This window comes from Jaculus jaculus, chromosome X (genome assembly GCF_020740685.1).
Source record: "Jaculus jaculus isolate mJacJac1 chromosome X, mJacJac1.mat.Y.cur, whole genome shotgun sequence".
Taxonomy (NCBI): Eukaryota; Metazoa; Chordata; class Mammalia; order Rodentia; family Dipodidae; genus Jaculus; species Jaculus jaculus.
The window spans coordinates 100,544,810-100,568,827 of NC_059125.1; the positions used below are offsets into that span (position 1 = coordinate 100,544,810).

Consider the following 24,018-nt stretch of genomic DNA (forward strand, 5'->3'; position numbering starts at 1 on the left):
GGATTGCCAAGAGTTGCAGGCCAGCCTGGCCTATCTAGTGAGTAGAGGGCAGCCAGGATTACATAGTGAGAGCCTGTTAAAAAACAACAACAGGTACACACAAAGCCCCCACAGGACAATTTTTAAAAGTCCCAGATTATTGCAAACCCTAGAATATCACATTAAGGATTTAATTTGTGAATATATAGCATTGTGTGTGTACGTTCATGTGTGTGTGCATGCACAATTGCATGCCCACAGGCCCACCTATGTGCATGTATTTCTCTGGGTGGAGAAAACATAGTTTCTCAAGGGGAATCTGTGAAAAAAAGGTGGGGGAACAAACCTTTAAGTCCAGCTGCTGGCGAGGCAAGGACGTGACTTGATGTAATGGACAATGTGCAGACAGATTGCAAAACAATATGCTGGAAGCAAGAAATTTAGTTGAAGTGTAATTGGGGCAGGAGTAAACATGAAGGTCTGAGCTATGATAGATACCAAGAAAAATTAAGTGATAAAATTGACAGGATTTAGTAGCTCCCCAAATGGCCCTCATCACTACACACAGCCACCTCCAAGCCTCTCACATGAGACCATACCTCTTACCTTAACCCAAAATCCCTATAGTGGACATCCAACTTTCAGACTACCCTAGGGGAGCCTTTCCTTCCTTTTATAAGTTGTCCTTGAAGCTTAATTAAGACTGATTTCTCAAGTTGATAGAGAAGGCCTGGTCCTAGGCTAGGTCCCCAGCCCTATATCCTTGTGGAGAAAAATCTGTCAATTAACATTAGGTAGAACAATTGGCCTTGAGTTGGTCTCTGACCCTCTACCTATGGCTTCACAACATGGGCAGAGTTCATTTAAGAAATCATCACAGTTCCAAGAAAAAGGTAAATATCATCCAGTTTATTTTTTTCTCCTGATTTATCTCATGCCAACACACAGACTGAATGAAAAGCAGGAAGAATGAGGTGTGGGTCCCCAAATAAACTGCTTCTCTACATGCACTGTTCCCTTCCTTTCCAGAAAGGCACCCCAATGTTGTTTCTGGCCTTTGGTGTCCCTGAAGGTGAAGCCAGAACTTAGGCTACTTTTTTATTTTTTGTTTTTTCAAGGTAGGGTCTCACTCTAGCTCAGGCTGACCTGGAATTCACTATGTAGTCTCAGGGTGGCCTCGAACTCATTGCAATCCTCCTACCTCTGCCTCCTGAGTGCTAGGATTAAAGGCCCAGCCTAGAAGTCAGGCTTCTGAAAGGAAGACTGGACTATATTGTTACCTGGGAAAGGTGAAGGGTCAAAGAGCCCTGGAGAGTGACTGCTGCCTTGTACTGGGGCATGTCATGTCCTTCTCTGCTTCTTGGGGTGGGTAGGGGGCTTTAGAAATCAGTTATTCTTTCTCTTTGAGCTCTTAGGACCCTCCCACTGCTGACACAAGAGCAGCCTAGACAAAGGCATGCCAGAGGCCTGGGCTCACAGGCCCATTAGGAAAGCCGGGATGAGCTGAGCAGCCTCAGGACACAGTTTTCAAGTCCAGAAGCCTATGCCTGGAGACACTTGGCTAATCGATGCCTTGGAAACTTGCCTGCTATAGCTGGGGTTGCTTTAGTTTGGACAGATCCGGGGTGGGGAAGGGGCATGGGCTGTGGCCTTGTGTGGTGTAAACTCTGGTCCCCTCACACATCCTTCTGGTGCTTTGGCACTGGCTTCCTCCTCTTCATCCTCCTCCTTGTCATCCTCATCTTCTTCACTATCAGAGTCCTCATACAAGTTGATGGTGGCCTGGACAGGGAAATTTTTTAGTAAAATCTCCCCAGCACTGTACAAGTAGTCGAAGGAGCGAGATTTAGGCCAGAAGAGCCTGTGGACAGAGAAGAAACATAGCCCCTAACTGAGGTGCATCTCATCTATTCAGAGCGGCCAGTAGGCTTGAGAAATAAGCCAGCCCCTGTGTTCAGGGATCATAGGGGAAAGGGGGAAAGAAAGCTGTTACATCACCTTTGCAATTGTTACCAAATGGTTCCAAGAAAGTCACTTTTGACAGATTTATAGATAGGGATGTGGAAAGCCCAAGAAACTATCAATTCCAATGCTGACCCATCCCAGGAAGCTTCTAGCCAAGAATTCTCCACCCTGTGCTCTCTCTGTTAAGGAATCCTTCACTGTTAGGTGCACAGTGGCTCATCCTTAGGAGTCAAGTGACAATGCCTTCAGGGCAAGTAACCTTGGCCAAGTAAGGCCCTTAAGTTTTCTGGGCTTCAGCTTCCTTGTCTGTTGTCTCTGAAACAGTTACCCAGTGGTGTCTCCTTCCTCCTGGTGCACAGACCTGTCTTAAGCATATATAGAGCTCACTGATGTATACTAAGTTCTTTGCTTGTCAAGTTCAGAAGCTTACCTGACGGGGTGATGGAACTCAGAGCTGGCCTTGGTGACCTCAGAAGATGTTGCTCCACCAACAACCTGTCCAAAATAAAAGCTAGTATGTGGCATTGCTGCCTCTTCTGTATCAGCAGTCAGATATCCGTAGGTACAATGATCTACAAAAGATCTTAGCTGTCTCTGGGGTATAGCCACCTCCCAACCCTGCCCTGATACAAGGGGGTCTGTCTTAGAGTTTGTTGAAAAACAAGTGAGCAGAGTCACTGGGGTTGTTTGCTTTTCTGCCTCTGTTCCAACTATTTGGAGGCTGTCCAGGGGGCAGAGTTCACCTGAAGGACAAAAGATTCAGGGAGATGGTGTGGAAGAGCACTGGGACAAAGTGCTAGAAGACCCAACCCAGATTTAAGCTGTACACTGGCTCTGCGGTCTGCCCAAGTCCCTTCCCCACTCTGAGCCTTGGTCTCTTCATTTCATTTGCCATGGAAACTTTGGCCATACTATCCTTCCAGAGCTATTGTGGGGATCAAATGTCAACAGAGCTGGGAAGATTTGGCCCCAGATAAGCAACCATGGACTGAGGTCAGGGGTTTTCTGGAAAGGGATGTGGCCCCATGTGTCTATGCAAACATGTCACAGGGAATCAAACTCACCCAAGGTATCAGATTCCTCACCTGCCTTGAATGGTCATTTGTGGAGGACAGCCAGGGCCTCCAAAGATGAGCTCCTCTAGGACAAAGAGGAGGTATCAATTGGTGGGTGAAAAGACTAAAATATCGGCTCCCTCAGATCACAGAAGTCCTATCCAAAGCTTGGTTCACACATCATCTGCTCCAACATACCTTTCTTACATCCCTTATCTCCTGAGTCCAGGCCATGATAGATGCTCCAACTCTCCACTCCAACATAATGTTATCTCTGCTATTATCCCACTGTCTTGTGACTACCTGAGCTTTGCGAGTTGAAATACAAGTCTAAACAAATCTGAATCCTTAACACCTAGCACAATGCCATCTGCATGGTAGGAACTTCAATAAACATTTGTCTAATATGAAATGTTTGGAGAAATGATTGAGAGGGTTGGGTGGAAAATATATTGCCTCCTATATCTCCTACTCTAGCTCCTGCTCCAAGTGCTAGAGTTCAAAACTTAAACATCATCCTAAGCTTGAGAAAGGGCCCAGAATATTCTGAATTTCCAGAGGAAAGAGCAAGGAAACAAGACCTTGTGGCATGGTCAGGAAAGAGGCAGCACCCCAGTCAAAGGCCTCTTTAGACTTTGCTCCTCTCACCCCACATACCCCACCACCACCTAGGTCCCACAGTCCAGGTTGCGTTAGCCAGGTTTTATGACAGCCTCCCCTGGGCCCCTTAGTGAACTCCACAGGCTGGTGCACAAGGACCTAGGTGCTTGGACTTCAGTTTGATAATGGCTACCTACCTTCCCACAGTTCCCTCAGGTGACTTGGAAGGATTAGTGAGGTGAAATACACTAGCCAGAGATATGTAGGGAGGGTTAAGAGGTCATTGCCTCTCTTCTTCATAGAAAACAGGGCTCCCATGGGCTTCTTATCACCTCCTTCTCCCAGGAGCCCTCTATGTCTGTTTCAGATTGACAAAGGCCAAGTTCCACTTACCTTTCATTCCCCGGTACTTCTTGTCCAGAAGAGAGGAACGACGATGGGTGTAAATGGTCAGGGAGTGGCCCAGGGACTTGTGCTAGAATAGAAGCTTGAGCCAGAACCAGGTCACGGGGAGCAGAAGGAGCATCAGCAGGGGCAGCAAGGTCCATCCTTGAGACACCAAGTCAGGCAGGCTGTGAGCTCTCCTACTTCTCAGAACCTTCCACACTCTTTTAGCCTTTCCCCAGAGACCCTTTTATATGCCCTGCCTGGACTCATCAATTATTCAGGCAGTGCATGGCAGAGGTATGAAGGGGGTGAAAATTTAAGGAAGGGGCTCTTGGAGGGAGAGCTGGTTTCTTGGGTGTAAAATCCCTCCCAGTTGAATAAACAGGGTGGCAGTAGGGGGCGAGGGTTTTGCGTTAGCTCTAAATCAGAAAAGAAAACAAAGAAGGGGCAAGTTTCACACCATTTGTGTGAATTCCCCAGGCAGTAGCAAGGCCCAAGGCAGGAAGGAGGGGAGCTCATTAGCACCCACAAGCACCTAGGGTTGTCTGGGACAGAGGGTCTTGTGCGTAGGCCTTTAGCAAAGCTGGCTCCCAGTGAGAATAGATGTCTGCCTGCTCTCAGAAGAGAGAGGGACTCACCAGCTCTTTCAGTAATCCCAAGTAGATTTACCAGGTGGCCCTGATACAGGGTCAGTGCCATGAAGTGTGACCCCCTGAGCTAGGATAAAAGGGGATTCTGGGTGTATCAGGTCCAGTTGTCTGTGGGATAAACCTCAAGTCTTCTTTCAATGCCTCCCATTCCCTCACTGCTGAGCTCACTTGCAAAAGTGCCTGAAGCCCCCTCCGGCCTCAGCAGGAAGTGGTGTCCTGTGGTGTGGGGAGCAGGCCGCAGGCAGTTGGCAGGGCAGATTCCAAATGGCACAGCTCAGCTTCCAGTTCAGGAGCCAGGGTACTCCGGGAGGCAGGGTCCTGCCCAACACTGAGCTGTCAAAGGGCCGTTCCAGGCCTCAGTTCTCTCACGTGAGAAGAGGGTGCTGGCACAGTGGTCCCCAAGGCCCTGCCAGTCTGAACACCCTGTGACAGGATCTGGGTACTCGGTACAGACCTGGTCAAGCCTACAGGCTTGAGCATGGTCCTTGGTCTTAGCCAGCTTTCTGAGCCTTTGCCAAAAAGTTTCCAGTTACAATTACTGGCAGGCATCATATGCTTTAGAGGTTTCGAAAATATTCCTTCTGACCTCAGTGTCCAACACTAGCCTGGATTTAGTGTCTTGGACATTCATCACAACCTGGTTTGTAATGTTCAAAAATTAGAAACACCCTCAATGTCCAATAATAGGAAACCAGTTAGAGTAATTAGAATAAATCCTTGCAACCAAATACTAAGGAGACACTCAAAATGATGTCCTAGAAATATAATCATAAACACAGAAACTTTAAAAAAGCTAGATGATAAATAGCATTTTAATTTAATTTAATTTGAGGGCTCCACATATACCCCCACCTCTGTTCTACTTCAAATTTTAGCCCTGCTATGTTCTTTGCTGCTAAGATAAAAATTGAAGACAGCCTAAATGGCTTGCTTGGAAGAGCTGGTTCAATAAATCATTGAAGAGCTTAACAATTTCATATTAGAGTTGGCCTGATAGAAGAATGAATAAAAAGTTAATATAGTCATGAGTGAAAAAAAAACATGCTTCTAAAATATTACTAAAAAGATGAACCAGTTTTGGTAAGAAAAAATGTGGAATGTACAGCATGCTGAGAGAAAACATGACTGGTTGGAAGAAAGGATATTGAGATTGTCAGTTTTGAAAGTAAAGTAGGGTGAACTTTTTACTTCCTTCTTTATGCTTTTCTGAATTGTTGAAAAAGTTTCATAACTGAATTGATATTGTTTTGGTAACAAAAGGTAAAGACAGACAAAAATGTGAACAAAATCTATGCTTATCCACAGAAGAGGGAAAGGCAGTCATTTTTAAATAATTTAGGATTAGGCTGCAATGAGATTTCACATGTTCTATGTGACTTCAAAAGGCAAAACTAGGGCTGGAGTGATGGTTTAGCTGTTTAGGTGCTTGCCTGCAAAGCCTAAAGACCCATGATCAACTTTCCAGGACCTATGTAAGCCAGATGTACAAGGTGATGGAAGTACACAAGGTCACACATGCACACAAGGTGGTACACACTTCTGAAGTTTGATTGCAGTGACTGGAGGTGTGTCAATTCTCCTTCTCCCTTTCTCTCTGTTTCTCTCTCTCATTCCTAAAGAAAAGCAAGGCTAGCCAGCATGGTGGCACAAACCTTTAATCCCAGCACCAGGAGTCCAAGGTAGGAGAATCAGTGTGAGCTCAAGGATAGCCTGGAAAAACAGAGGGGGTTCCCTGTCAGACTGAGCTAGAGTAAAACCCTACCTCAAAACAAAACAGAGCAAAACAAAACAAAAGGCTGAGTGAGGTCCAAGGATACAAGCTAGAGAGTCCCATTCTGGTTTCATCAAGAAGCCTAACAGCTCATCCACCACTTAAACCTAGTACTGTTCCTGTCCTCAATAAGCAGACTTATTGGGCTGGAGAGATGGCTTAGCGGTTAAGCGCTTGCCTGTGAAGCCTAAGGACCCCGGTTCGAGGCTCCATTCCCCAGGTCCCACGTTAGCCAGATGCACAAGGGGGTGCACGCGTCTGGAGTTCGTTTGCAGGGGCTGGAAGCCCTGGCGTGCCCATTCTCTCTCTCTCCCTCTATCTGTCTTTCTCTCTGGGTCTGTTGCTCTCAAATAAATAAATTTAAAAAAATGTTTTTTTTAAAAAAAAATAAGCAGACTTGTTGAATGAGATTGAATCCAGTAAAATGTACTACCTTGGACTGGGACAGCTTTTTCTTAATGAATTTTGTAAGGGCAGGCTGGATCCCGAAGAAGGGAACCCTGTGGGGAAAGGGAAGGCTGTTGTAGAGGGAGGCCAAGCTTCTATAAGCCTGTGAACATTCTTGCTCACTGACGAAAATTTGCTTTCATGCATCACTAGCTATAAAATGAGGACTGAAGCTGAAAGACAGAGCAAAGTCAAGAATACTGGGCTGAAAGGAGAAAGAAGCCCAAGACATGCTATCACACCTTGGAGTCCTTTTGACCTCCAGGTAACCTCTGACAATATGCAGGAAGGAGGAAAGGGGAGGAAGACACATTCACTTCCTCTGAGGCCTCAACCTAACTTTGCCATACTACTAATTATGTTACCTCTGATCTTGAAGTTGTATCCTCCTTTAACTCCCCTAAGCAGCATGCCTCAGTGTTCTCCTTATACCCATCACCCAAAAGGGTAGCTGAGAGCCCAGGGAGCCTTTAGTCCTATCTATGGCTTTTGCTTCTCCTTATACAATTGCTCTGACTTATTGCCTCCTATGAAATGCCTCAGCGTCATTCCACCCTGGGAAGAGAGACCAAGGCATTGGCTTCACTTGTTGGACTAAAGGTCTATTGCTATGCAAAAATGGAGGCCTGGCTGTTCTCTCTTGCACTTAGCATAGAAGAGGAGTAAGATGGTCAGCAGGGTGTTAGGCAAGGTCAAGATCAACTAAAATGGAGAACTTCAATAAAGGCAATCAAGATATTGTCTATCTTTTTTATCAGTACTATGGTGTGCTGGGTTTTGTCTGGGTTGCTTTGCCCAACATTTTGGAGCGGACTTGATGTTTCCTCTGTCTAAGCCATACTCTGCAGGGCACAGCCTATTGAGGGGTGAGTTGGAAAGAGGAAGGTGCTGTGACTTGTGCCCCAAAAGGGTTAGAGAGGGAGACAAAACTTAATGGAGGAAGACATATTCAATCAGCCTCTGGCAGTCTGGACTCCCTCCATCAACTTCAAACAGGTTCCCTCGTCAAGTCAGACTCCCAGAGAAGTCTACACATTTCTCTGGGCCACATTCCAAACTTCCTCCAGCTGCCTACCATGTTCCTGCCACACCTCTCTCCCTTCTCAGAACTTCTCCTCCTACTTCCTTGAGAAAACAGAGGCCTTCAAGCATGAATTACCTCAGTTCCCTGCCCCCTCTAAAATTGGCTTGCCTCTCCAACTTCCTTCTCTTCTACCCTCCCCTAACAGAGGACAAGGGGCCACTTTCGTTAAAGGCTAATCCCTTCTCTTGGCCCTTGGCCTCATCCACCCTCCTTCTCTGGGCCCTTCCTCCAGATTGTATGCTCCTCTTCCGGAGAACTCAGCTTTCCTACATCACAGCATAAAATGCCAGTCTCTGTTACCCACCCGCCAACAAGCACCCTTCTTCCCCACATGTTTTCTTACTCCTAATTTGCTCTCTCCAATTCTTTTACTCCTTATCTCACTCCTTCCCTCCATCTTTTCACTCTTTCACTCTCAACTTTGTTGAAGAATATAACTAAACTCTAGACTTAAACTTTCCCCAGATTCCCATTCACACCTCAGTCAACTGCAATTTGGCCCCAGTCCCATCATCCCAGTGAAAGGGCACTGACAGAGGTCACCAATGACCTCCTAATTGCCAAATTTGATGACCTTTTAGCACTATGGGTGGCAAAAGATACTGTTGGCCAAGCATTCATTTCTGAAACTCGTCTTCATATATATGGGCCTTTATGATTGCTCTTCCCTTCTTTTCTTCCTACTTTAAAAAAATAATCCTAACAATCTTGGTCTCTCTCTCTCTCCCTCTCTCTTTCCCTCCTTCCCTTCATCTTTTAAACTATTTTTTTGAGATAGCTTCTCACTCTGTATGTAGCCCAGGCTGGGTCTAAAATTCAAGATCCTCTTGCATCCCCCTCCCAGGTGCTAGAATTATAAGCATGTGCCACTGTGCCTGGCTCTAGATTTTTTCTGACCTCTCTTTTTTTATTTTATTTATTTTAATTTTTTGTTCATTTTATTTATTTATTTATTTGAGAGCAACAGACAGAGAAAGAGGCAGATAGAGAGAGAGAGAGAATGGGCGCGCCAGGGCCTCCAGCCTCTGCAAACAAACTCCAGACGCGTGCACCCCCTTGTGCATCTGGCTAACGTGGGACCCGGGTCCTTAGGCTTCACAGGCAAGCGCTTAACCGCTAAGCCATCTCTCCAGCCCTCTGACCTCTCTTTTATCTGCCCATTTCAACAACTGGTCCCCAAAATCACGGTGATGCAGTGATACTTTTGATGGGTCATAGAGAAATGAGAAAAACTTCAATAGGAAAAGTTTACAATGACTTAAGTTTGTTGAATTATAAATAGCTATCTTGCATTCTGAAATTAATTCCTTCCTAATTTTTATCTCTCTTTCAAAATTAAGGTGAAGGTGAATGCTGGTTTATGTCTTTAATGTTCCCAGTTAACAAAGAAAAATATTAGTTTCTCTGTGTCAGTTTCATAAATATTCATTGAATGACAGCTATATATCCAGCCTGAAATTTTCCCAGTGGGTATTTCAAACTCATCCCAAAGCTGAATGATTCTGCTTTTCCCAACAAACCTCCCATGTACCTGCCTCAGTCACCAGCATCATATTGATCCAGTCACTAGAGGAATAAAGCCTTTGTCATGTTAGTCCTCACTGTTCCTCACATGTTCTTCTCCCAGCTGTTCTAATGATGGCTTCCTCTGTCTAACCACACCTGGATATCTGTGTCCTTGTCTTAGCCTTGCCGACCCATTATCTTCACTAGTGCCTCTGTGATACTTCTACAGCAGCCTTGAGAATGGTATTTCTGTGCTTAAAAACTTCCAGCAACTCCCAATTACCTATGAGAAAAAGGCACAGTCCTCTGTCATTGGAGCCCAGCCTGCCTCTCCAGGTTTCTGTCTCTGCACGCTCTGCTCTTCACACTGCCCACTGTAGCTCCCTGTGACTCTATCTCCATTCCACACACCATGCACTAATCTGTAGTCATTTCAGGCATAGAGATGCTGAATATTTTAATCCTATGCTGAGTAGAGATTATCAAAGAGAAAGGAGACTCAGGGTTATTCTTGAAATTGTGTGTGTTTTAATTTCTTAACTTTGGGTCACAACACATGACAGGATTTAAATGAATTTAATGGATTTCAATCAGCACTTATCAAAATGAACAGTGAGTATAAGAAAGGATCACATTTAGTAAGGGTATTATTCTGTGAATCTTTTACTCCTAAGGAGAATACACATATACACACACACGTGTGTGTGTGCATGCGTGTGGATGTCAGTGTGTGTATGTGTGTGTGTGTGTGTGTGTGTGTGTGTAAACAAATCCAAGTAGCTAGTGGTGCTATAAATTGTTTTTCTTACTGTAGGTCACAGCAAAAAGCATCACTAAAATGGTTAGTGCAGATGTTAATATGTGATTCATTTGGTTAAAGCTGGTCACATTGCAGTCCTTTGTGCTCACTATGACTTTAAACTCACTGGGGAGGAGCAGTAATGGCAAGAATGGAAAATGCTGGGAAAAGTTTAGGACCTGGGCGAGAATGAGCTGAGCTAGGTTTAAGGAAGGCAGAAAGCAGGGGGAGATGCGACCTTGGCAGAGAGAATGGGCACAGCACAGATAACAAGAGCAGAGAACATTGGTTAAACATTGATGTCCAGACATTGTTCTAAGCACTTTGTATGGATTAATTTAAGCCTCACAAGCAACCTTATGAGAAAGATACTAAGTTTGTGCATGTGTGTGTGTTTCTTTCTTCGTTTTGTAGATAAGATTAAGGCACTTGCCCGAGGTCACAGAGCTCAAAGTGACAAATCTAGGATGTAAACTCAGGTAGTCTTGGAGCTCTTAATGCTGTCCCACACTGCTGCCACTGGGGGCCAATGAGGAAAGTGGTTTGGCTGGGGAACAGAGAAAATCTAGGCCAGTAGGCACTGATGATGCAGACCTTTCAAGGCTAGGCTGAAAGTTTCAGTGATAGGTGTTCCTCTCATGACCAGAAGGTACATCTTACTCTTTTCCTCCAGCCTTTGATTCTTGGGTTGGGGACAGGAAGATTAAACATCTAGGAAGGAGCCAGGTGGAGGCCAGACAAAAGGCAGGGTCTTCTCAAAGAGATGAGGAAAGAAGAAGGTCTTCTACCCCATTCAAGCCTGTTCCCAAAGCAAAAATAGCAAATGGTACATGAGGCTTCTGTCCTCAAGTCTAAATGTCCCAAATGGGCCAAGTCTTAGACCCAGACCCTTGGGCTGTTGGGACAGGGTGTCCCCTTTGGAGAGCAGTTTGTTGCTAGATCAACTCTCTTCCAGCAGTCTTAGCCTCTTGGCCTGCAGACCATTTGAGTCAGGACTGTGGCCCATGTGGTGTGACTGTCTTGGCAAATCCTCTTGCAGCTCCCCATTTGCTCCTCATTTGGACTGCAGAGGCCTAGAAAAACAAAACACTAGGGAGGAGCAAGGAAGAGGGCAAGAGGGTGGCAGCAAAGGTCACTCACAGCCAGGCTCCTTCCCTCCTGCCTATTTAGGCAGGCTAGGTCTAGGCCTAGCTCCTCCCACTAGCCTCTCTAGCACTCCGCCCCTCTAAGATAGCCACCTTTCCCTGGTGGCAAGAGACTTTGTGAAGATCAAGTAATCCTGAATTCTCCATCTTGCCCTTTATTTTTTGTCTTTTTAGTCTTTGTATCCTGGTGAATCTGGCTGAATAAGGGACAAGAATCTAGTAATGAGTAACAGATATCTTCCTGGGAAGTAGATCCTGGCAAAATAATAATAATTTCAATAAAATAACTAACAATTATTACATAACTACTACTTCCAGGGCGTGCTGTAAAACACTTTGTTGTATTTTATTTCTTATAAAAATAGGCAAAAAAACTGAGGCACTGAAGTTGATCTCCTGAGGATAAGTAGCTATGCAGGTGGCTTGGCTGCCACACAGCCTCAGGCCCCAATCATTTAAAGCTTGTGGTTATACGGGAATCCTTCAAATGGAAAACCTGGACTCTCCAGTTAAAGTGTGAGGGATAATAACATCTTTACCTCACAGGCTTGCAGTGAAGACTGTAGGAAATAGTGCATATATTTTCTTCTAATTCTAACATGTATTTAGCATTAAGTATATATTGACTATTCTCATTTTTATAATTATTCTGTTTTCCCTCAATCATTGTGGTTTCTCAGAGTATAGACTATGGAAGCAGGGATTCTTATGTTGGAACCCTTTTCAGGTAACCTTGGGTAAATTAATCTATATTTCTGAGTTTCAAGTTTCTGGGGATGAAAATGGCATTGTCCATCTCATGGGGCTGAAGTAAGTTGAAATAAAATATTATAGGTAAATTGTTTTCAGTTCTTTTGTCTCTTATAGCTTCATGTGCTTTCTGAATATTGGGCCAGATTTGGGTAGCCAGACCTACCTTCTATCCTGCTCACACACTTGCAGTGGTAACCCATGACTGATGGGAATAAATCAAACACACAGAATTTTCCTATTTTGTCAGCCTCACCTCCAACTCCATGCAGTTTCCCTACTCACTACCAGCAGGCATGGAACAACCCTGTGCCTGCCCATGTCCATAATGCCTCTCTCTCCCACATAACACAAATTCTTCCTTTCCTGTAAGGTCCTTCAGGAATCCACATGTACAACAGGGAGCCTCTAAGCCATGCTAGCATCTGCCTCCCCCCACCATGAAGAAGTGGTAGCCTTTCCTTCACTGACCTCTGCATCTTTAAGGCAAGCCTCTCTATGGAGTTGTTCTTGGAAGGGTTGTGCCTAAGTCCTGTTTCACTCCTATTAGCACCTGGCATCAGACTGAGTCCACAGCAGGCAACTGTTCCATGTGAACATTGTGGTGTTTGACATAAGGTAGTTGGGCTGAGAAGATAAACAGAACTAGTCTAGCAGAACCACAGGACTCCAGGGTGGAGTGGCAAACAGCCACAACAGGTGCCTGGGCCAGGACAGAATGCTCTGTTGGGGTTTTGGCCTTGAGACAGAATATCCAGGAGTTCAGGATGCAGACAGCCCTAAAGGGTAACTGTTACCTTGGCTCTGGCAGCTCAAGAAAAAGGCTTATTAGAAGTAGGAAAAGGGACACAACACAGGTTATTAGGGAATGAGCCAGAAATTCTTGCCACCTCTTCATCCCCTGATGCCTCCTCTACTTCCACAACATTTCTAAGCATGGTTAAAATTTCTTCTCCGCCATCTGTGTTTTCTCACCCCTCCCAGCCTCAACCCTGACTAGCAGCCCTAAAAGTGTGGTCCAAAGAACCTATGGGCTCCTAAGATTCTAGAGGTTCAGTCAACTTTCATGATAAAGACAAAACATTAGTTGCTTTTTTGTTTGGGGGTTGAAAATATTATTATTAACAACACATTTTGTATAGATATATCAGTGTTAGTACCCTCTTTGTCCTTGTCCCTGCTCCCATTCCACTGGGGACCCTCCTCAGTGGGGTTGCAGAAATTCTCTATGGGATTGTGGTTAATGCATTGTGGGAACAGAAATCAGTTATTTTGAGTGGTGGGGGAGGGAATGCCTCTGGGCATGGTGTCTCAACCTGTGGCTCTTACAGTCTTTCTGTCCCCTCTTCTGCAAAATTCCTGGAGCTGTGATGGGTGAGTTTTAAGTCTACTTCAGTGATGAGCTCTTAGGAGCCTCTGGATCTCTGCTTTGGTAGGTGTTGAGTGTCCTCAGGGTCTGCCTCCTATACCCTGGTGCTGATTATCAGGTTCAGCATGGAAGCAGCACTCTTGCTCATCCCCCCAATTCCTCTGTGGTTTCAGCTATGACTTGGCTGAAGTGTGAGGGGTAGTTTATCTCCTCAAGTCTCCCTACCTTCTGAAAAATAAGAACAGATTCTTTAATAGAGAATAAAGTCAGCATAGTTAAAATGGGATAATTTATTATTCAAGCATTATTATTTAAGCTTATTAATTTAGGGAGAATTTGATGTACATAACCTTTCTTTTAGCCAAAGCCTCATGAGAGCTTGACACTGGAGAGCATAATCTTTGTCTCCATAGCATTCTGATCTGGTTCCCAACTCCAGATATGGGTTCCTTTATAGTGAGTGTATCTCTTAGCCAATCAGAACGCTATTGGTTACTCACTGAGGCTGTGTGCCACTATTGTACTGGCATTTACATGGTGTCAGGGTGTTTGCTTCTGAGTGGCTTAGACCTCTGGTTACTCAGACCATTGTTGGCCACTTTTCCCCAGTAGCTCATGGTAGTGCTTTCCAGTTCTAGACAGACTGTCTGGGGACTGGCTCTCTTCTGGATTGTAGCCAGGTCTCTCCATGATCTGTGTCGGCAGCATATGGAGTCTTCAGTAATAGGGTCTTGCCTTTTGCCTCAGGTGGGTAATCTAGTGTTTTGATAGAAACCTGTCTTGTTTGGGGGACCTTATAGGTCCCTCTGATCAGCAGCTCATTGTGAGTAGAAACTAATTTCTGGTACTTGGAGTTACAGGCCTGAGACAAAAAACAAAACAAAACAAAACAAAAAAAACCCATGTTTTCCATGTGTTGCTGAATTCCATTTGGGAGGATTTTCTTCAGGACATGTGTGTCTAGCTTCATCAGGGATATAGACCAATAGTTTTCTTTTCTTGTTGGATTTCTATCTGGTTTTAGTATTAGGTTGATGCTAGCTCCATAAAAAGGAGTTGGGGAGGATTTCTTGCTCTCCAATTAAGTGAAACATATTGAAAAAAAATGTTTCAGTTCTTTAATGAAGGTTTGATAGAATTCAGCAGAGATGACATTCAGTACTGGACTTTTCTTCTTGGGGGGATATTTTATTACCTTTTCAATATCCATGGATGTGATAGATTTGTTTAGGAGATTAATTTGCTCTGAATTTAGTTGTAGTGATATGTGGCTAGGAATTCATCCATTTCTTCAAGATTATCCAGTTTTGTGGAATAGAGGTTTTGGAAGCATGTTCTCATGATTCTTCAAATTTCACTGATGTCTGTTGTGACATCTCCTTTTTTCATTTCTGATTTTGTTAAATTGGGATTTCTCTCTTTTTGCTTGATCAAATTGACCAGGGGTTTATCAATCTTGTTTATTTTTTCAAAGAACCATCTCTTTTTTTCATTAATTGTTAAAATTGTTTTCTTAGTTTCCAATTCATTAATTTCTGCTCTGATATTATTTATTTCCATTTGGAGCTCTTGGGGTTGGATTCTTTTTGCTTTTCTAATCCTTTTATGTGGAGAGTTAGGTTATTAATTTGGGATCTCTCTGTCTTTGTTATGAAGGCATTTAGTGCTATGAATTTTCCCTTTAGGACTGCCTTCATTGTGTCCCGTAAGTTGTGTTTTCATTATCATTCAATTCTAGGAATTTTACAATTTAAGTTTTTGATTTCTTCCACAATCTATTCATTGTTTGAAAGTGTGTTGTTCAGTCTCTAGGAGCTGGGTGGAGTTCATGATGTGTCTCTTGTTGTAAATGCCTAGCTTTAAAGTATTGTGATGTGATGTGATGCAGAAAGTTACTTCAATTTTGAATTTATGGAGGCATACTTTATGACCTAATATATTGTCTATTTTGGAGGTTTCGTAGGCTGCTGAAAAGAATGTGTATTCTGTAGAATTGTGGTGGAAAGTTCTGTAGATATCTGTTAGGTCTAGTTGATCTATGGTATTGTTGACCTCTATTATTCCCCTGTTGATGTTCTGCTTTGATGATCTATGGATGATAGTGGAGCACTGAAGTCTCTGACAATATGGTGTTGTGGTTTTTTTCTGTTTTGTTGTCAAGTAGCTCTTGTTTTATAAACTATGGTGCACCTGTGTTTGGTGCATATAGATTTATAATTGTGATACCCTCATGTTGGATCTTTCCCTTGGCCTTCTTTATCTTTTTTGATTACTTTTGGTTTTAAGTCTATTTTATCAAATATGATATAATAACATCTGCTTATTTCTTATTTTATCTTGTTTTGAATATCATTTTCCATCCTTTAACTCTGTGGAGGTATCTATCTTTACTGGTGGTGTGGGTTTCTTGAAGACAGCAGGTAGAAGTGTCAATTTTTTATCCACCCTGTTAACTCATGTCTTTTGATGGATGAGTTAGGACTGTTAATATTTAAGGTTAACTGAGATGTTTGATTTGATCCCTGCCATGATGGGGTGCTTTATAGGGTTTGGTGCTTTCTTGTGTTTTGTACTTTTTTGAGCTTTTTCTAGTTTTGGTTATTGTGATATTCTTCTTGTACACTCTTGAGATTGGTTGTTTGAGTCATCTGTGTGAAATATTCCCTAAAGTATTCTCTGTAGGTTTGGCTTTATGTTCATATAATTATAGAGTTGATTTTTTTTTCCCATGGGAAGTTTTCCTTTCAACATCTATTATGAGAGATACTTTTGATGAATACAGTAGCTAGTAGTTTTTGAGATTTTGAAGTGTTCCATTCCAGGCCTTTCTGGCTTTTAGGGTTTCCATTGAGAAATCTGAGGCAATTCTGATGGGATTATCTTTGTATGTAGTGAGTTGTTCCTCTCTTGCTGTTTTTAGCACTCTCTCTTTGTTTTCATTGTTAAGAGTTTTAACTATGATGTGCCTTGTAGAGTTTCTTCTTTAGTCCTGTCTGTTTGGATATCTGTGAGCTTCTTGTATCTGGATGGACCTCTCTTTTGAGATTTTGGGAAAATGCTCTTCAATAATTTTATTATATATGTTCTCCATGCCTCTGGCCTGGATTTCCTCTCCTTCTGGTATACCCATGATCTGTATTTTTGTCATTTTAGGATATTCCACAGTTCACTCATACTCTGTTTGCATGATATTTTGAACTTTGCAAAGTTTTTGGCCTCCTGATCAATTTCTTGTCTTGTCTTCCATATCGGAGGTTCTGTATTCCACATGAGTAACTCTGTTAGTGAGGGGTCCTAAAGAGTTTTTTTTAAGAATGTTTTTAAATTTATTTGAGAGCAACATAGAGAGAGAGAATGGGTGTGCCAGGGCTTCCAGCCAGTGAAAACAAACTCCAGACATGTGCGCCCCCTTATGCATCTGATTAATGTGGGTTCTGGGGAATCAAGCCTTGAACCAGGGTCCTTAGGCTTCACAGGCAAGCGTTTAACCACTAAGTCATCTCTCCAGCCCTCAAAAGAGGTTTTTTAAAGCTCTATTTGATTTTTGTTTTCTGATGTGTTGTTTTGTATTGTGTCCATCTTTTTTCCTTTGAGGTATGATTTCAGTTCAAGGTCTCATTTTCTTGATGCTTCCAGGAATTCATAATTGATCAAATCTTCATTAAGTTTTATCAACTGGTAATTGAGATCTTCCATTTGTTGTCTCATCTTCAATACATTTATATCTCTTTTGAGGCTTCTAAGGTTTTCTTCAATTAAGTTAAGCCTAGTGTCAAACACTGAGTTCTCTAAGAGATGATTCTGCTTATTTAGGTGATTGTTGGTTTTTTTGATGGCTTGCTTCCAGTTCAGCAATTCTTTTGATCAGAGTCATATTAGTTGGTGTGTTTTCATTTTGGAATTAAATTTTTGGTGATTTCTCCTTGATTTCATTGGAAGCTTTCATTGTGACACTAGGCATCCTTGGTGGAGATCTCTGTTTTCTCACTTTGTGTGTGTGTGTGTGTGTGTGTGTGTGTGTGTGTGTGTGTGTGTGTGTTGTGGTCTACCCACCTTGGGAAAATGTTTATTTTATTGAAGGGAAAGCAAGTATTTGATTTTCTAGGATCTTCAGTTGGTATTCTGTTTTAAATGTGAACCAGATTGGTGTGCAATGGGGTTATAATGAGAGATGTGCACATTGTGGAGATTGCAAGTACATCAAAGGTACCTGGGGAACTGAGAAGTGGGGAACTTGGAGCTCAGACCTACTAACTACACTTCCATGTACTCTTCAGCACACAGGAATCAGGGGTCGAGGGACCAGAAATCAGGAAGCTTGAGAGCCAGGGGACAGAAGCTAGTTCCTACAGTGCCCTGTCCACCCTCTGGCTCAGGGGAATAGGGATTTGTATACCCGGGGCCAGTCAGTCAGGAAACCAGGGCAAAACTCTTGCTTCTGCAGCCCACAAGCAAAGACCAGGCTGCCCAAAGGCAGCAACAGGGGACCAGGACCAGGAAAGTAGGAGGTGGGAAACAAGCAGGAGCTCTGGTCTACTCACTCTGCAGGCACACCCTCTGGAGCAGGGCTCCTTGAATTGGGAACCCAGGGGCCTTCCAATCAAGAAGGCAGAGCAAGAGGCCTGCTTCTTCAGCAAGCTTGCAGAGTCCAGGCAGCCCCAAACCAGCAGCAGTGGAACCACCCAGAAGCAGGGAATTGGGAGGGCAGGAGGCAGTGAGATCTGACTACTCACTCTTCCCACACACACTCTGGAGCAGGGGATCTGGGAATTAGGGACCCAGGAGCCATTCAATCAAGAAGGCAAAACAAGGGGCCTGCTTCTGCAGCAAGCTTGTAGGGTTCAGGCCTAGTCGCCTTTTTCTGTGTGTTGGTGTGTCCCTGAAAGAGTGACTATAAGGGGGAGGAGATAAAAAGTGCTAGTGTCTGTGCACAAATGAAGGCAGCATTCTTTAAACCCATTCTTTGTCACCATTGTTCATACTCCTGATAGAAGAATGTCAGGCCGGGCGTGGTGGTGCATGCTTTTAATCCCAGCACTCAGGAGGCAGAGGAAGGAGGATCACTATGAGTTCAAGGCCATCGTGAACTACATAGTGAATTCCAGGTCGGCCTGGGCTAGAGTGAGACCCTACCTCAAAAAACCAAAAAAAAAAAAAAAAAAAAAAGAACGTCAGTTTCACTTAGGAATATCTAGATGAAATAATACCCATTAGTAAGTTTTAGCCGAGTAGGGTGGTGCATGCCTGTATTCTCAGCAGTTAAGGAGGCTGAGGTTGGAGGATAGTCTAGTCAAGGTCAGACTAGGCAATACAGCAAGTTCAAGATCAACATGGTGTCCATACTGAAACTTTGTATTTTAAAAAGGTTGTTATTTTACATCAGACCTTTAAAAATGTCTTCTTACTAATCTATGACCAATTCACCCAGACTCAAATAAGGGAAAGAAATTTAAGAAACAAAACCATGACTAGGGTTGGAGAGATGGCTTAGCAGTTAAGGCATTGGCATGTGAAGCCTAAGGACCCAGGTTTGATTTTTCAGGTCCCACATTAGCCAGATGCACAAAGAACACTCGTACATCTGGAGTTCGTTTGCAGTGGCTAGAGGCCTTGGTGTGCCCATTTTCTCTCTCTCTCTCTCCCTCTTTCTCTCTCTGTCTCAAATAATTAAATAAAATATTAAAAAAAAAAACATGACCAACATTTCCAAGAACTCTGGGATAAATTCAAGCGGCCAAACCTCAGGATACATGGGTTAGAAGAAAAAGCTGAGATAAATCCAAAAGGAATCAGTTGATTGTTTAATGAAATTATAAGAGAAAATTTCCCAAATCAGCAGGATGAAGTTTATATTCAAACACAAAAGGCATATATAACTTTAAATAGACTTGAACAGAGAAAGACTTCTGATGGCACATCATAGTAACAATGTCAAAAATAGACAAAAACTGATACCATTTCCTCTAAAATCAGGAATGAGACAAGTTTGTCAACTCTCACCACTTCTATTCAATATGCTTCTCAGTCCTCTAGCCAGAGCAATTAGACAAAAGGTAATAAAAGGAATGAAAACAGGATATCAAACTACCCTGGTTTGTAGATGACATGATTCTATACTTCAAAGACCCAATAGAATCTATCAAAAAAACCTCATAGAGTTAATAAATATCTTCAGTAAAGTAGAAGAATACAAAATCAGTATCTTTCATATATATCAATAATGAACTCACAGAGAAAGAAATCAAGGAAAATATCCCATTCACAGTAGTTTTCAAAAAAACAGTTACTACATGATGGTATGACCATGTTCCTGGATTGGCAGAATTAATATTGTAAAATTGGCTGTTTTGTCATAAGTATTTACAGATTCAACATAACTCCCATCAAAATTCCAATGACATTCTTCATAGAGCTATAAAAAAATAAATACTAAGAAAAAAGAACATAGCAGGAGGTATCACAATACCTGATCTCAAATTATACTGTAGGGCAATAGTACTAAAGATAGCATGGTACTGGTGCAAAACAGACATATAGACCAATGTAACAGAATAAAGGATCCAGAAATTAAGTCACATGGCTTTGGCCACCCCATCTTTAACAAATGGTCTAAAAATATTCAATGACAAAAGACAGCTTATTCAACAAATGATACTGACAAAATTGGAAATCCATGTGCAGAAGAATGAAGTATATCCATATCTCTCTTCCTGTACAAATAGCAAGTCAAAATCAATCAAAGACCTCAATTGTAAACCAGAGACACAGAAAGTACAGGGGTAAAAATAGGGAACACACTCCAGGATATAGGAATAGGGTAGAAGTTTCTGAACAGGACTCCAACAGCATAGGAAGTTACCCCAAGAATCAACAAATGAGAAGTTTCTGCACAGAAAAAACAAACAAACAAACAAAATCATCGAAATGAACAGACAAATTACAGAATGAGAGAAAATCTTTACAACCTATACTTCAGACAGAGGGCTAATAACCAGAGTTTACAAAGAACTGCAAAAATCAAATGCCAAAAATTAATTTGCAATCACCAAATGGGCTAATAAACTGAACAGACAGTTCTCAAAAGAAGACACACAACAAGTACTTAGGAAAATGTTCAACATCCCTAGCAATGAGGGGAATGCCAATCAAAACAACTTTGAGATACTATCTTACCTCAGTCAGAACAGCTGTCATCAGGGAAACAGACAACAAATGCTGGCAAGAATGCAATAAAAGGGAACCCTCCTCCATTGTTGACAGGAGTGTAAACTAGTACAGCCATTATGAAAATCAGTATAGAGGTTTCTCAGAAAGTTAGAAATAGATCTCCCATAAGATCCAGTTTTACCACTCCTGGGCATATGCCCTAAGAACTCCACACTCTACTACAGGGATACTTGAACATTCATGTTTATTGTAGCTCCATTTACAACAAATAAGAATTGGAAACAGCCTAGATGTCCACTGACAGATGAGTGGATTACAAAAAATGTGATATATATACAAAAATGAAATTATGAAAGTTTCAAGAAAATGGTCTGAAAAGAATCATACTAAGTAAAGTGACTCGAATCCAGAAAGACTAAACTGCATGTTTTCTCTGATATGCAGTGTTTTTAGCTTGTATAATCTCTCTCTCTCAGCAAATGTGGATAAAACTTATAAAGACAGAGTTGCAACCCAAAGTAAATTTAGTCAGAAGGGCTTGGAAGACAGAGGATAGGCAAAAGGATACTTGTGTCATGTAAACAGAAGGGAAAACACAGGGTGGGGAGGAGAATTGGAGGGAAGACAGCTGAGGATTGGAGGAGGGACAGAAACAAATAAAAGCCAACTGTATTTAAAATGCCAAAAATAAATAATGTGTGGCAAAATAGGAAAGGAGCACTTCTAGTGCACACTGAAGTATGACTGTCATGAAGAAAAGCATTTGTGTAACTGGATTGAAAGCTACCAGACAACAATTGCTTTTCATTATTTCTTTATTTTGTACCAACTAATTTTTCATAGAACATTTTTTTTTTCTTGAAATCAACAAACTGGTTATTTACACTTGGGTATTTGGCCAGTATTTTAAAAAATGATTCTTTTTACCTCAAGGAAAACAACTCATCATATCAATCATACTATTTAGTCCTTTATGTAAAAAGCAAAATTTTGGAAAACTCGCATCTCCTACCGTCAGCTTGAATGTTTCCAACTACCCTTAAAGACCTTTATGATAAGATTAGTGGTGATATTAACTTACATGATTATTTTATATTATATATAGTCATGAATGAGTCAACAATTAGAACATCTGCATCACTGATTGGACTGATATTTTAATGACTAATGTATGGTGTTCTAAAATCATGCATGGATAATGGATCCATTCACAGTGCAAGATAAACTGATGAATTTTTAACGTAACAGAGTACAAAAGGTTCATTGATAGGGATTTGGTTTCAACATTGCAAATAAACATTAAGAAACTACCACTTGCAAAGTTTAGATGTAGCTATCAAAAAGAAGCCCACACAATTTATTAGTTTTCTATTGCTGCCATAACAAAATACAGCAAACTTAACAACTTAATACAACACTCATTATCTCACAGTTACGTAGGTCAGAAGTCCATATGGGCTCACCTGTGTTCTTTGTCTAGGGTCTCAGAAGAATGGAGTCTAGTTGTCAGCTGGGCTGGGCTCTTATCAGGAGGCTCAGAGGAAAAAGTCTCCTTCCAAGGCTGTTAGCAGAATCCATTTCCTTCCTCCTGGGGATGGGTCTGAGGTCCCTATGGCATTGCTGGCTGTCATCCAAAGTCAGCTTTTTACTCATACAGTCTACCCACATTCCTTCTCATGTGGCCCTTGAATTTTGAAACCACCAATGACACATCAAGTATTTCTCATTTTTGATTCTGACTTCTGTCTCTGGCATTAGAAAACATCCATGGGACGGAAACATACAAGACCCCACACCTCCCAGAGTAGCTAATGGCAGCTAATAGTTGCTGGAATAGGAGAGTCAGGTTCATCAGTGATGGAACCATTGATAAATTGCCTATTTCACCGTAAATAACCTTCTACCCATGATCATGCAACCAACCCTAATTTAGCTCAATGATTTAAATTGCCTATTTCACCGTAAATAACCTTCTACCCATGATCATGCAACCAACCCTAATTTAGCTCAATGATTTAAAGAAAATGTATGAAAATAAAATGGGGATTAATGGGAAAGAAGAAGGGTGTTAAAAGGAGGGGAAGGGGAAAAGAGAGGTTATTTTGGGGAAATACGATCAAAACACATACATGTATGGAAATGTCAATATGGAAAAATATTTTTAAAACTTCTTGGGCTGGAGAGATGGTTCAGCAGTTAGGGTGCTTTCCTGCAAAGCCTAAGGACCCAGGTTTTATTCTCCATTAACCAAGTAAAACCAGATGCACAGGATGGCACATAACATCTGGAATTCATTTGGAGTGTCAGGAGGCCCTTGTGCATCCATTCTCTATGTCTCTCTATCTGCCTCTTTCTTTCTTGCACTCTCTCTCTCTATCAAATAAATAAAATATTTTTAAAACTTCTTTAATGGGATTCTGTTATTAGATTAAGTCTAATGGAATAATTTGCTGTATAATTAATATAGTCATGAGAATATTTCATAGATACCCATTCACAGAGGGCAGGGGATTTATCCCCAGATAAGAATCATTGGTGAATCAGTCCTAGAATTCTGTCTGGGAAGGTTATCAAACACTTCTCATCTATCATTCTGAGACTGGATTTTCTACATATACAAAACAAAATTCTGCATCAACTGAATGGAAGAGTCAATACAAGAGTGTGGCTGCCTTTTATTGATCAGAAATTAAAGAGATTTGCAAATATGTAATATAATGCCACTTTTCTTGCCACATTTTTGTTTTGGAAAATATGCCATTTACTTTATCACATAATGGATTTATAATTATGATTGTAAATTAATAAATGAACACTTTAAATGCATATTTTAATTTCTAATATGTTAAATATTAATAGATACAGCTCATAGAAGAAAAAGCCCTTTGAAATCCTCTTTGATTTTAACTAATAACTTTTGCTCATTTTTAAGTTTACAAACATCTAATATTCTGTGTAACAAAATGTGGAAGAATGCATAAAATTCACACTTTTTAGTAGGCAGCTCCATGAATTTTTTAGCACAGGTCTCATGTAGTCCAGGCTAGCCCTGAGTTCACTATGTAGCTGAGGATGACCTTGAACACCAGATTCTCCTACCTATACCTCCTAGGTATGTACTACCACATCCAGCTTCAGCTCTATGAAGTTTGACAAATGACTGAAATTATTGTAACAGCCACTAGAGTTCTAATACCCCATATAATTCCCTTGTGTAATATCATTGCAGCCTATGTTTTCACTACTCTTGCCCCTGGCAACCACTAATCTGTTCCTCATCCCTATAATTTTGTCATTCTGATAATGCCATATAGATGCAATAAGCATCTTCTTGAGTCTGGTTT

The 24,018-nt window shown here is 41.9% G+C and overlaps 1 protein-coding gene across 2 annotated transcripts; it reads right to left on the reverse strand.

The window, feature by feature from the left end:
- Positions 1-914: 914 nt before the first annotated feature.
- Positions 915-22,322, reverse strand: Ripply1 (ripply transcriptional repressor 1). 2 transcript variants are annotated; one of them, XM_045140925.1, is made up of 5 exons: positions 22,138-22,322; positions 3,993-4,148; positions 3,030-3,084; positions 2,375-2,439; positions 915-1,840 (listed from the first exon to the last, which is right to left on the reverse strand). In XM_045140925.1, exons 2-5 carry the CDS (start codon positions 4,145-4,147, stop codon positions 1,585-1,587), a joined length of 531 nt encoding a protein of 176 aa, XP_044996860.1. In that variant the 5' UTR covers position 4,148; positions 22,138-22,322; the 3' UTR covers positions 915-1,584. The 2 variants fall into 2 exon arrangements, with proteins under 2 accessions (XP_044996860.1, XP_044996862.1); XM_045140927.1 differs by lacking the exon at positions 22,138-22,322 and adding an exon at positions 6,289-6,332.
- Between the last annotated feature and the right edge of the window lie 1,696 nt (positions 22,323-24,018).